Source organism: Mchenga conophoros, linkage group LG6, assembly GCF_057382185.1.
Source record: "Mchenga conophoros isolate Kocher_MC1m ecotype Shallow Benthic linkage group LG6, M_conophoros_male_GT1.1, whole genome shotgun sequence".
In the NCBI taxonomy this organism is placed as follows: Eukaryota; Metazoa; Chordata; class Actinopteri; order Cichliformes; family Cichlidae; genus Mchenga; species Mchenga conophoros.
Window position 1 is genome coordinate 7531839 of NC_140531.1, and position 14675 is coordinate 7546513.

The following is a 14675-nucleotide window of genomic DNA, read 5'->3' on the forward strand; positions in this document are numbered from 1 at the left end:
CGCTTGTCGTAGTTCTCTCCCTCATGCATGAGTAACACGAAGAACTTTGCCTACTTGTGTCTTGCTTTTGCTGTGTAATCAAATTGTCCTTAACGTTCCAGCGAATAAGTTTACGCTACAAACCTATCATTAATATTTCTAAATTGTATAATTTTGACAGGATATAGTTTTATGAAGAGCAAAATATTTAAAGTTAAAGTTTATTTTTTTAAGTTTATTTAATCTGGAATAATATTCCTGTCTGTTTTTATTCATATTTATGTTTAAAAAACATTGTTTTTCTGTGTTCAATAAATGTTTATCTTGTTTGGCCCCCGACCTAAAGCGTGCCTTAAGTTTTGGCCCCCTGTGCAATTGAGTTTGACACCCCTGTTTTAAACCCTTTGGAGAGAATGAAATGTAAGTCGTCCTTTCTTTATCCAGGATTCAAATGGTTTTAGGGAAAAAGTCTCATCATATGTGCACCATCTGAAAGTTTCAGCATAATTTGTATTTTATATAATTTGACAACTTTCTGCCATAATTTCAATGTAAAACTTTTCCAGTTCAATTTTATGTCTAATTTGTCTGCAGGAAATCCATCTGCAATAACTGCTTGAAGTGTAATATTGGTGCATAATTCAAATTCAGATTTTTTCCATTATCCTTGTAGTCTTTGTTGTCCTGCAAGGTAGTAGTTTCTTAAGCATGGTAGAGTCATCCCTCCTCTTTCTTATCCTTGCTGCAGAACACTGAAATGATTCTAGGTTTCATAACCTGCCAGATGAATTAGGAAATCTATTTGTCCCACTCTGTAAACTCATTATCACTTACTTCTACCGACAGTGTTCAAAAATATATAAAAGATAATATATAAAAGACGAGGAAGGATATTCATCTTCATTTTTAAATAGTATAAGGTTCCATCTTTGAGAGTTTAAGTTTAAATAATCAGCAATTATATCAGATACAATGTCAGGCACATACCACAATGTGCCCGTGCACATTGTGCAAAAATATCATTTTGCACAATTATAAGTGAGGGTGGAAGATGATCGTAACAGATGGCAGAGAGAGGGGAATCTTTCCCTGACATTTGCATGCTTTTTTCAAACAAACATGATCGACATAAACTTGTGCAGCTATTCGCTGTGAATGGCAGGTGTGGCCATTCATTCCTTTGAGGCACTGCCTCGCTTTTTCTGTCATTTCCACATAAATTCTATGTTTACTTTAAAACTCCCTGTTATTGATGTGAGTTAATGTGAGTCTTAAAGTGTCTGACCTGAACCACAATGTTAGAAAGTTGTGTCCAAAAGAGGAAAGTAAAAATTGTTTTAAAAATACTCAGTCAGTGAAAATAGCTGACAGTGATATGACCCGTACCACATACAGGAGAAGACCCACAACATTGTCAAACTCATTTCTTTTTAACAAAACAAGCCAGAGATGTTTCAGTGTGAGAATAAAACCTGAAGTCTTTCCAATTCTGTATTTATGTTTACAGCCTTACATGCAAATTCTTACATACAAAGCAACATTTTTACATTTAATTTTAAATCTTTACCAAGGACATAATAAAAATGCAAAGGCATAATTTACAGTGGTTCCCAGCATTAAGCACCACTTAATGATCAAAATAACAAAGAAGGTAGAAAAACAAATGTATTTTTGGTTCATCAGGCTGAGAGTGAGAATGACTTGAAGGGATTTCACAGTTATGTACAAGAATTACAGATCCTTCCATCGTCATTTTTTTTTCTAAAATGTATCTTGAATAAAAACACTTTTGATAACAAAACAAATACATGCTAACTTGTTTTGACTAAATATGATGATGTGGGAACTTTCAGGCTAAATATCTTTAGCCTGAGTCTCTGTCACGGTTCTGGGTCCGTTGGACCCAGTATTTTGAGTTTATTGTGTTTTGGTTCACTTTTGCATCATGGATTATTCTTTGTTTCTCTGGTACTTTGTGTTTCAGTTATCTTGGTGTTTTGGATTGTTTCTCATTCTCTTGTTGTGATGTTTATTATTATTATTATTATTATTATTATTATTATTATTATTATTAGAGTTTCATGTTTCTATTATCCATGTTTTAGGAATGGTGGTTTCATGTATAGTTCAGTTCCATGTTTCATTTTCTGTCTCTGTGTTGAGTCCATGTCTCTGAGTTGTGATTCATGTTTCCTGTTTTATTGTGAAAGACTTTGTCTTATGTTAGTGTGTGCAGCTTTGTTCCCCATGTCTCGTTAGCCCTGATCTCTCCCAGCTGTGTCTCCCTTCTGTGGCCCATTTCCTCATTACTACCCTGTGTATTTAAGCCCTGTGTTTTCCCATGCCCAGTGTCGCGTTGTACCCTCAGATTATGCCTGTGTGTTTTTGGTTTCGGTGTTCAGTCCTCACTTCATGTTTTGTTTTCTGGCCAGCAATAAAGCTGAGGTTTTTGAGTTGCATTCCGTTTTCCGAGTCCTGCATTTGGATCCTCCTCTCTGCCTGCCCGCACACAGAGCCCTGACAGTCTCAGCTGTGTCAAACATATCGCTCACTCTACCCACTGTCTGCCACACTGCACCGAAGTAAGAGACAGATAAAGCATTAAAGGATGAACTGCTGAAATGAATAACAGAAGATTGACATTATTTTTTTGTATAAATGATACCATTAAACAAAAGCATCTCGGTGTCTTTCATAGTGGGCACAAAAACATTTCTGTAAATTAATAGAAATTGTTGATCATTTTGATTATGGAGCAAAGCACAGAAAAAGAACTCCCAGTACTGTCTCTGTATTTTATTTTTTATATTTATTTAGAGTATAAGCTCAGTAGATTTCTTTGTAATGACATTAGATTGGCTGACTGTGGAAAAACACCACAGGCTGCTCAGCGCAGGTTTCATACATGAAGAAGACATTTTAAATTGTGGCAGTCTTTGTTTTATTAAGCAAACATTTTAGTTTTAATGGTCTAACACACAAAAGGGCTGTTTGTGACACTTGAACTGAACACCTGCTGTAACCTGACTGGACTTGACACCAGCTGTTCCTGCTCCTCCTTGTCATCTGTCTGTGCTGCAGTCAGAGCCTTTAACGATTCATCGGGATTCAGTCAGGATGAGAGTATACCTAATGAAGAGAGATTAAATGCTCAGACTGAAACAGCTTCACTCATAAAACATGTGCATGTATTTCATAATAAGTCATTTGCTGAGTGGCATTTGCGCCAACTCCAATAATGCAAATAAACAAACCTCAGTCATCTCTACAGGTTCATTTGGTTCAGTTTTTAAGATGATGCGCTTCTTCCTCCTGGATATAATAAAAAAAAAAACAACAACTTTAGTATAAATGTTATGAACTTTCAACTTTCAAACTAAGGGTCTAATGGGAAAATAAAAGAGGGGTAAAGTGTTTGTATTGTTTTACCTCGTCAACAGACTCAAGACAAGCAGAGGAATCAGGATCAGGACCACCAGAGTCAGCCTGATGATATTCATGATTATTATTTTGGATTTCCCTAAAACAGAGACAAATACATGGCAGAGATTTCTCAGCAGTGAGATTAGATTGTTTGCCAGGTGATGCTATTAGTTATTTATTGTCATAATCCACTCATACAAACGTTTTTCCTTTAAAATGAATGAATAAATAACTATTTATCTTATCTCCAGCTGAACATATCTAAAATATTTTAGGAAACAACAAAATGGGCACGGAGTCACTTTAATTAAAGGTCAGAAAATAGAGCAAGTGCAATCATATAAATATCTTGGGACCATAATAAATGAAAAACTGAACTTTGATCAAAATTGCAAATCAGTTTGTAAAAAGGGTCACCAGCACCTTTATTGCCTTAGGAAACTTGTTCATTTCCACATTGACCAAAAAATTTTAACTTTGTTTTATCGTTCTTTTATTGAGTCTGTTTTATCCTTTTGTTTGGTGGCATGGTTTGCTCAGACCTCTGTCACAGAGAAAAACTCTTTAAATCAGATAGTGAGATGGTCCAGTCGTCTGATAGGTGAGCCACAGTCTTGTTTAGCCTCCCTGTACTCTAAGCAGGTACAGAGGATGGCTTTATCAATCCTTAAAAATGGTTATTATTTTTTTAGAGATCTGCACTGAAAAAAGACTAACATTGAACATCTATGGATAGAGACGTAGAGTTCTTCTGTCCATACTGATTCTCAGACTTGCAGGAATAATTCCCACTGTTCTCCAATTTGATGGAGATAAAGTGATAAACATCCTTTTGTCCCGTTGAAAGTACTTTGTTGTCTTTGTACCAGGTGTAACTAGCTGCTGGGTTAGCATCACTGCTACAGGTCAGAGTGACTGAACTGCCCTCCACTATCTCAGCAGAGGGACTCACTGACACAGAGGGAAGCTTTGGAGCATCTAGCAAACATTAAATAAAAAACATGTATATAATTACATTCTATTAATGTTACCAAGTGTTATTTTTTTAGAGATCTGCACTGAAAAAAGACTAACATTGAACATCTATGGATAGAGACGTAGAGTTCTTCTGTCCATACTGATTCTCAGACTTGCAGGAATAATTCCCACTGTTCTCCAATTTAATGGAGATAAAGTGATAAACATTCTTTTGTCCTGTTGCCAGTACTTTGTTGTCCTTGTACCAGGTGTAACTAGCTGCTGGGTTAGCATCACTGCTACAGGTCAGAGTGACTGAACTGTCCTCCACTATCTCAGCAGAGGGACTCACTGACACAGAGGGAAGCTTTGGAGCATCTGTTAATATATAAGAGTTTAATGTAAATTATCAGTGTCTTACACACACACTGTTAATGAAAAAACTAAGTTACATACGTAAAAGAGTACATTGATGTGTTATATTTATTAAAAGACATTCACAGAACAAAAAAAAATCCTAAATAACCTTTAGTCCAAAAAAGTGTGACAAAATTGTGTAAAATATAAATAAAATACAAATACAATATATTGTTTTGCAAATCATCAGAACACAGAAAACATACCACATGTTAAACTAAAACAATGTACTTAAAAAATATATTTATTTTACTCACATTTCACATCAATAGTTCTGCTTTCAGATTTATTTTGTCCCAGGTCATTATCAGCTGTACAGTAATACTTTCCAGAGTCAGAGGGCAGGATGGAGCTGAAAACATGTTGTTTTTGGTACCTGAGAGGGTTGATGACATCCTCCTTGTACCAGGTGTAGTTAGCTGCTGGGTTAGCATCACTGCTACAGGTCAGATTCACTGAACTGCCCTCCACTATCTCAGCAGAGGGACTCACTGACACAGAGGGAAGCTTTGGAGCATCTGTTAATATATAAGAGTTTAATGTAAATTATCAGTGTCTTACACACACACTGTTAATGAAAAAACTAAGTTACATACGTAAAAGAGTACATTGATGTGTTATATTTATTAAAAGACATTCACAGAACAAAAAAAAAATCCTAAATAACCTTTAGTCCAAAAAAGTGTGACAAAATTGTGTAAAATATAAATAAAATACAAATACAATATATTGTTTTGCAAATCATCAGAACACAGAAAACATACCACATGTTAAACTAAGACAATGTACTTAAAAATATATATTTATTTTACTCACATTTCACATCAATGTTTCTGCTTTCAGATCTCTTTTGTCCCAGGTCATTATCAGCTGTACAGTAATACTTTCCAGAGTCAGAGGGCAGGATGGAGCTGAAAACATGTTGTTTTTGGTACCTGAGAGGGTTGATGACATCCTCCTTGTACCAGGTGTAGTTAGCTGCTGGGTTAGCATCACTGCTACAGGTCAGATTCACTGAACTGCCCTCCACTATCTCAGCAGAGGGACTCACTGACACAGAGGGAAGCTTTGGAGCATCTGGAGGAGGAAACATACAATATGTAATTACAATATATACAATATATAGTTAGAACCAAATTTTCAAATATTAATAGCTTATATTCTAAAAGGAAAACATTGTAAACTTCCCAAAACGAAACAAATCAGCTTTATTGAGGAGTAAAGGAGTAAGAGAAGTGAACTCACACACTGTTAGAATGGAAAAGCTCTTATCCTTTCACAGCACAGTTAAAACTGTCTGCAGGTTTTTCTTCAGCTAAAAACTTGTTTGATTTCAATATTAGAGGAATCTCAATGAAACCGCTTTGCTTTGAAGAATTGCTTTGTGTGTAATGAGAAGCTGCAGTTGATGTTCTCAGTTGGATAAAGCAGTCTGTTATTTAAAGAAATGTCTCAAATATTTGTATGAACACACTTTTGAAAGTGGAAATGATCGGATCAAACTATATATCACTATTTACTGAGATTTCGATGTAGACATTTGTAACGGTTCTTACATGTGTTCATATACAGTGGCTTGCAAAAGTATTCGGCCCCCTTGAACTTTCCCACATTTTGTCACATTATAGCCACAAACATGGATCAATTTTATTGGAATTCCACATGAAAGACCAACACAAAGTGGTGTACACGTGAGAAGTGGAACGAAAATCATACATGATTCCAAACGTTTTTTACAAGGAAATAACTGCAAAGTGGGGTGTGCGTAATTATTCAGCCCCCTTTGGTCTGAGTGCAGCAACAGAGGTTGTCTAAGAGAATACTGGGAGCAACAACACCATGAAGGGATAAAGTTACTGAGAAATTTAAAGCAGGCTTAGGCTACAAAAAGATTTCCCAAGCCTTGAACATCCCACGGAGCACTGTTCAAGCGATCATTCAGAAATGGAAGGAGTATGGCAAAACTGTAAACCTACCAAGACAAGGCCGTCCACCTAAACTCACAGGCCGAACAAGGAGAACGCTGATCAGAAATGCAGCCAAGAGGCCCATGGTGACTCTGGACGAGCTGCAGAGATCTACAGCTCAGGTGGGGGAATCTGTCCATAGGACAACTATTAGTCGTGCATTGCACAAAGTTGGCCTTTATGGAAGAGTGGCAAGAAGAAAGCCATTGTTAACAGAAAACCATAAGAAGTCCCGTTTGCAGTTTGGCACAAGCCATGTGGGGGACACAGCAAACATGTGGAAGAAGGTGCTCTGGTCAGATGACACCAAAATGGAACTTTTTGGCCAAAATGCAAAATGCTATGTGTGGCGGAAAACTAACACTGCACATCACTCTGAACACACCATCCCCACTGTCAAATATGGTGGTGGCAGCATCATGCTCTGGGGGTGCTTCTCTTCAGCAGGGACAGGGAAGCTGGTCAGAGTTGATGGGAAGATGGATGGAGCCAAACACAGGGCAACCTTGGAAGAAAACCTCTTCGAATCTGCAAAAGACTTGAGACTGAGGCGGAGGTTCACCTTCCAGCAGGACAACGACCCTAAACATAAAGCCAGGGCAACAATGGAGTGGGTTAAAACAAAACATATCCATGTGTTAGAATGGCCCAGTCAAAGTCCAGATCTAAATCCAATCAAGAATCTGTGGCAAGATCTGAAAACTGCTGTTCACAAACGCTGTCCATCTAATCTGACTGAGCTGGAGCTGTTTTGCAAAGAAGAATGGGCAAGGATTTCAGTCTCTAGATGTGCAAAGCTGGTAGAGACAAACCCTAAAAGACTGGCAGCTGTAATTGCAGCAAAAGGTGGTTCTACAAAGTATTGACTCAGGGGGCTGAATAATTACGCACACCCCACTTTGCAATTATTTATTTGTAAAAAATGTTTGGAATCATGTATGATTTTCGTTCCACTTCTCACGTGTACACCACTTTGTTGGTCTTTCACGTGGAATTCCAATAAAATTTATTCATGTTTGTGGCTGTAATGTGACAAAATGTGGGAAAGTTCAAGGGGGCCGAATACTTTTGCAAGCCACTGTATCTTAGATTATAAAACATATCCTGCCATTTGTCCTCCAATTTTCAAAAGCATAAAGCTGACTAATTTCTGCATTAGGCTGGATGGAATACCCAGCATTCATACCCTACACACTTTTTTTTTATTAGTGATATGACCAACTAGAAATATTGCTGCCCTTGCTAGTCACCTTAAACTCTAGTCTGTGGTCTTCTTATTGTATTAATATATAATGGCAGTTACTTGTTCAAAGATGAAGAGCCCACTGGCCAGTAACCTGGGCTGCACTCTTGACCGATGACTGAGCATCCAAAAAGAAGGAAGGATGTAAAGGAGAACCAGGAAAGGAAGCAAATGACAGCCCACTGGCAAAGGCAGTCTCATTCGGCATAAAGGAGTGGATGCTAGCTTGGAAGAAACCAACTTCTGTCTGTGCTGCTAAGGTTAGCCAAACTCTGCAAACTAATAAGCATATTTTGAATTCAGTGACAGCAGCACATTTTCAAAAGATCTGGAGCAGAGACACTTTTACCTTTTTGAGGGTCTGAATATCACAGGCATCCAATATTCATCTCAGTCAATGCAACTTATGCACACAGATTTCTCTAGATTCGCTCAATATTTGATGGTATCATGTAATGTAGTTTGTCAGATATCCAGAGTCTTAAAACATAAAATCGTGGACGATAATTTTGTAAAATTCCCACAATTTGTAGTCACAGGTTTTTACAGATTGAAGAACCTTTGCCCGTCTTTATTTCTGAGAAACTGCGTCTCTCGGATTTTATTTTTATACCCAAACATGTTGCGAGACTGTTACCAGTTAACTTGATGCAACATGTTCCTCCAGATGTTTTTAGTAACTCTTAGTTTTCCAGCCTTTTGTTGGCCCCATCCAAATTTTTGGACTTGTGTTACTGTCATGAAACTCAGAATGAACAAATACTTTACTTGTACTCTTTAAATCGTACATTTTCTCAGCTGATATTTTTTTATGTTCTATTATGAATAGAAAACATGTAAAATTTGTTTATGACATTTTCTAATCATGGAATTCTGTTTTTTTTTTCTATTTGAATGCATAAAAATAGTTCAGCTCACACACTCAACCATTGAAAATAAAAAGAATAACAGTATTTCTAAAAACTGCAAACATGGTCTTCGTGATATGTAATTCAAGTTTTTCCATATTCCTGCAGCAGTCTCACAGCTCTTCAAAAAGTCTTTACAGCTTATAAATGTATTTTACTCACATTTCACATCAATAGTTCTGCTTTCAGATCTCTTTTGTCCCAGGTCATTATCAGCTGTACAGTAATACTTTCCAGAGTCAGAGGGCAGGATGGAGTAGAAAAAATGTTGGTTTTGGTAAATGAGAGGGTTGATGACATCCTCCTTGTACCAGGTGTAACTAGCTGCTGGGTTAGCATCACTGCTACAGGTCAGAGTCACTGAACTGCCCTCCACTATCTCAGCAGAGGGACTCACTGACACAGAGGGAAGCTTTGGAGCATCTGGAGGAGGAAACATAAGAATGACGACATGGTCGTAAAAAAACAAATTAAAAAAATTTATATTCTAAAAAGAAAACATTGTAAACCCCCTAAAAGAAAGGATTTTGACTAAAGTAGCATACAAACACATTCCCGTAAATAAAGAAAAATTTAATATAATTCCTTTAATAAAACAAAAAGTAGTGAACTCACACACTGTTGGAGAAGGGAATTGCTCATATCCTTTCACAGCACAGTAAAGACTGTCTACAGTATCAAATGTGTTCAGCTGTAAATATTGTTCGTCTGATGAAAGTTTGTGTCCATTCCTGTACCAGATGTAGGAAGATTGATCAGGTAGCTGACAGTTGTTGTGACATGTCAGCTCTTTCCAGTTAGAATAAGAGTTTACTGTTGATCTCCTCACATGTACCTGGAGCTGTGGACCTGGGAGCAAACAACAGATATTATATTAAAACAAACTCTCAACATACTGCAAAGCTTATAAATGTTTAAAGTTACTTCCACTGAAAATTATTTTACCTGTGACTGTCAAAGTGACTCCAGGTACACCAGAATATTTCCCTCTTGGATCGTTTGTTATGAATCTGAACTTGTACTCGGCTGAGTCGCTCTCTCTCAGGTCTGTGATTCTCAGAGTGCAGTCGTTGTCTTCATACTGAACACGATCTCTGTACTCTGACTCTGTTTTCAGGTCCACAGGTTCCTTATTTTCGTCTCTGATGAACCAGAATTTTTTGTCAACTCTTATTCCATTTATAGTCGATGGGTATGTGAAGGTGCAGCGTATCTCCACTGTGGATCCTTTTACAGCACAGATCTGAGTAGAAGTGTAAGTCACTCCCCAGCCATACTGACCCAGAACGACTGTAACACAGAGCACATCATAACAAAAAATAAAGTTAGATTAACAAAAATTAAACAGACTCATTTGGATTAGTATTTTTCTGTAGGCTACATTTTCAGCTTCATGTCATGGAAAACAAAGTTTGCAGGTTTTTATTTTCAGCTAAAGATTCATCTGATCTTCACATTAGACGGCAGGAACTGAGTGAGAGCAGCTGCTTTGTAGACCGAGTGTAATGAGAACCTGCAGTTACTGTTGTCAGATAATTAGACTCTCACTTAATGTTAGAATAAAACAAACTATAATGAAAAATGATTTGCTGATGATAAAGGTAAATGTGTAGAAGTTACAGGCTGCTAGAGTTGACTGCATTGACCCACTGTTGCTCTGTGCACAAGGTAAGATGAGCTTGAAATTAATTTAAACATATTTCAGCCATCGTATGAGAGTGAAGGCAGCATGGAGATGGTTAGCACTGATGATGGAGACAGGAGAGGACATGGGAGAGGAGAAGCACGTGTAACAGTAACAAACGCATAAGAGTAGAAACCTTTGTTGGAATTATTGCTCATGTAGTTTAATGTATTTCAGTCTAAAATCTTCAAAATCAGAAAAAGAAACAAAAAAAATAAAGCACAACTAAATTTTGAATAATTGTATAAACTTGTATAAAAGTAAGTTATCGTTGGGTTGAAAGCCTTGTTACTTTTTGTTTTGTTATATATTCTGTTGTGTTTAATGATCATTATTTTCTGACCTTGATGGACGATTTCATTTTTAACCAATCGGATTTGTTGTCCCGCCTTTAGCTGTTTCCTGTCTGTTTACACTGGTAAAGCTGCTTAGCGCTACACCCGCTAAAGGTGTACCTACAATGCTAAAGGAATGTTGTTGCTATTCAGGCTGGATAGCGGCTGAAGCCTGAGGTCTGTTCGGTCAGCTGCTACATCTGGAAACCTGTTTTTTGTGAATACACGGTGCTTTGCATTGGTAAGTTTTTTTTAAATTGGATATCAAGAAACAGAGTCCACAGAGAACTTCCACAGACCTTCTGGAAATCAACAGAAGAATGATGATCTTCCATTGCGATGGATGGTGAGGCACAGCTCATATGGAACTGAATCTTGCAGTCCGATTGTGGCAGAACAAAATGTGCAAAACATACGTTGATTGTTGGACTGGTTTCACACCAGTAAAGTGCCCAGATCACCCAACAGGCCTGAACTGGACAACACTGACATTGAAAAGACCCAGGTCTGAATTCATTTTACTTTATTATATTTTTTTGGTATTCGTGCACGCACGCTGTATTCGCTACTGTTGTTGGTTGTAATACAGCTTACAATATTTTAATACAACGAGATGCAGTTTCAACATCTTGTGGTTGTGTTTTCCTTGTGGTTACCCATCCTCTTGGCTCCTATCATTCCTTAAGTTTCTAAAATTGGCCATCTTTTGTTATTTTTCTTACATACTGGTTACACGGGCAGAGTGGCGACGAACGGAACCACAAAGAAGAAGAAAGAAATAAAAATCGAGGCAACCATGGTCCTAAAGTACTCTTTTTATTACATTTATAGCTCTTTTAATGGGACATTAATTGGAGGGACAACTGTGCCACTGTCCATGAAAGAGCTGAGGAGAGCCCAAGGGTCACCCCGCAGCCGTGGAGCAAAAGCCAGAGGGGGTTGCAGTGACATGCCCGTCACTGCAATGATATAGATTCTTACACAGTCAGTATCAGAGTTTTTGTTATGAAAGGGTACATTTTAGATAATCAATTATTAACTCAGAAACACTCCAAAACAGGAAGGCACTAATCACTACTGTAGTACTCTAAGCACTACTGAAGAGCAGTGGTTAGACCCAAAATAAGCCTAATGGAGTATTTTGGTAGTTTAGTCAAATTGAGTTCTAGCACACACTTAAAACATCCACTGCTGACCAAAATGAAGCACAATAAACAGAAATAAAATGGAAAACATAGGAGAACAGGACAGGATTTTAAAAAGAAAGTAAAATAATAAATAAATAAAACAGATAAAAGTAGTTGGACCTCATTCTGATTTAAAGGGTAAAGAATAAAAAATAAAAATGTAGTCTATGGAATTAACAATTTCTTACACAAGGAACTTCTAGGATAAATTACACCCAAACACACTTATATAACAAGAGACACACTGACACATAGAGACACTTCAGCAGAACCACAAAGAAGGACACAAACACAGACACAGAGACATGTTCTCATATGGGGACGTTACATGTTGGCTTTTCTGTGTAACGAGCTAAAAACTTCCATTTCACAGATAAAGTTTTGTTAAACGTTAAATGACTCGTTCATTTTACAGAGCAGCTTGAAGTGGCTGTAGTGTCACTATCACTTAGTCAATGGCAGCCATGACTTTACAATTTGGTCTTTATGTAGAGAAAGAAAAAAGGAAAGAGGTGAAGTGAGACTGATAGTCTGGGTTTTGTCAGCATGAAAACAAAAAGAGGAACAAACAGTTCACACTGATAAACGTCGGCCATGTTCATCCTGAGGAAATCCACTGAAACACAACAAATAGATTCTGTGAATCTAAGACGACAGATGATTTATAATAATTAGACTAAATTATTGGGTCTTTCACCCAAACATCATTAGTGTCCAGATTTATGGCACTGGAATAAAACGCAGATAAAATGATTAGACTGTAAAACTCTGAACTGCTGAGTGTTAACAGTGCAAAGAAAAACATTCAAGAATGGAGACAGAAGGCTGGAGCTGCAGAGCTGTAAGGACAGACGATGTTTCACACAGCATCATTTTACAGATGGAAGAAAAATACATTCACCTGAAAACAAATCAGTGTCTGAATTATATTTTCTGTCACATTTGGTTACTCAAAGTAGAATTACTCACAGCAGACCAACCTGTCACAGTGAGGAGAACAAATCCACTGACTGCTGTTATTACACTCATAGCTGCTCCTCTCATTGCTCTGTGTGAGCCGTTAAAATGCAAGTAGATAACTGACAGTCCTTTCTGTAAAGCAGAAGTCGACTCATCCCAGTCTTTAAGATACAGAAGTGAAGTGTTAAAAAATGACACCCTCTCATCTTCCTCCTTATTTGCATACATGGTTAACCAGATGCAAGTGGATACAACTTCAAGACAGCAAAGCTGCAGTTTTACCAGCAGTGACAGCGTGTCTGATATTCTTTACAACGTCTTAGTCATCCAGGAGATGCTCTCTGTGGCAGGAAGCCTTTTTCAATCTGTGAACAAATTTTTTTGATGTGATACAAGTGTGTGAGATGGACTCACAACACTTTACAGAATTAGAGCTGAGCTCAAAATGAGGTCAGAGTTAAAGATGAGCGTGGTCTGAACCACGAGTGCTGAGAAAAGCACACATGAACTGTGAAAGCTAATTCCTGGTTATCTTCTTTGCATATTCATTATAGTTTAAATGTGTGTGTAGGTGCCCGTATGATCTGCTGACTAAACACAGTGTACATAATAACCTTGATAGCATAGAGTAGAGAATAGAGCTCTGCCCGTCTCTTGATATTGACAGAATAAGCATGACGAGACAGATTCGACTTTTTATTGCAGACAAATTCAACAAATGCACGTTTGCAGATTATCAAGTTACACAGAGGTTTGCTCTGTGTGTGTTACATACTACACATATTACACTTGTGGTTGGCAGAGTTGGTTTATTGTGGTGCTTTTCAGTGTTTCTGCAGCATCTTGCACAACAACAGTTGTTACAACACAATTCATCAGAAACTCTGTTTTCACTTTAAATAAAGATCAAGTTTGAATCAAAACATCAGCAAAATGAACAGCTGTGGTACAAGTGTTACACCTGTTACAAGTGGTAACAGGTGTAACACTGACAATCTGATCATTGCATTTATGGACTGAAAAAATTCAATAATGATGTGAGTACTGTCACATCAGCTGTTTGTCTTTAAGAGAGAAAAGTCAGAGGAAAGAATCAAACCCATTTCATTTGACTTCACTCGTCTGTCATTTGTCTTTTAGAAGAGACGAGGAAATGGAAACCAAAAGGTTCTGTACGTTTCTCTTTGGAGGCATTTTTGAAACTGTTTGAAAGAACAAAAGTGTTTAACGAACCCATTTTCAGATCAGTGGAGCCAAGCAGATAAACACTTTTATGTTCTGTGTCAGAAAAAGTGAAATATCCCCACATTGATCTGACATGTGACACAAAACAGAGAGATTAACACTGTCTGTCAACAGAGGCGACAAAATACTGACACTTTGTCCTTATGAAGAAGTGCAGATACTTGTACTTAAGAAGTATTTAAAAATGCTTGATATTTAAAGTACTGTGAAGTACTGATTCAACATCTTTATTTAAGTCAAAGTACCGAGGGCTCTGAAATGTACTCAGTTTCTACCAGATAGTTTTGTTACAAGTTTACAGAACCTGGTGCTACATTAATATAATCATAATATAATATGAGTACATGGGAATACTAACTATTAACTGTTC

General features: G+C 37.3%; 1 protein-coding gene across 8 annotated transcripts in view; it reads right to left on the reverse strand.

Moving 5' to 3' along the window:
• Positions 1-13214, reverse strand: part of LOC146572010 (B-cell receptor CD22-like) — a 26845-nt gene extending 13631 nt beyond the window's left edge. The window contains exons 1-10 of one of the 8 annotated variants that reach the window (XR_014892646.1): positions 13081-13214; positions 9840-10184; positions 9510-9743; positions 9057-9317; positions 5593-5853; positions 5034-5294; positions 3409-3499; positions 3234-3291; positions 3003-3108; positions 1127-2551 (exon numbers count right to left, since the gene is read on the reverse strand). Coding sequence is in view for 6 of the 8 variants with exons in the window: in XM_085276037.1 (XP_085132163.1) it covers positions 4115-4380; positions 4477-4737; positions 5034-5294; positions 5593-5853; positions 9057-9317; positions 9510-9743; positions 9840-10184; positions 13081-13144 (1953 nt within the window). In the remaining 2 variants the exon portion in view is untranslated. The other 7 variants (XR_014892645.1, XM_085276036.1, XM_085276035.1 and 4 more) reach the window with 7 other exon arrangements.
• Between the last annotated feature and the right edge of the window lie 1461 nt (positions 13215-14675).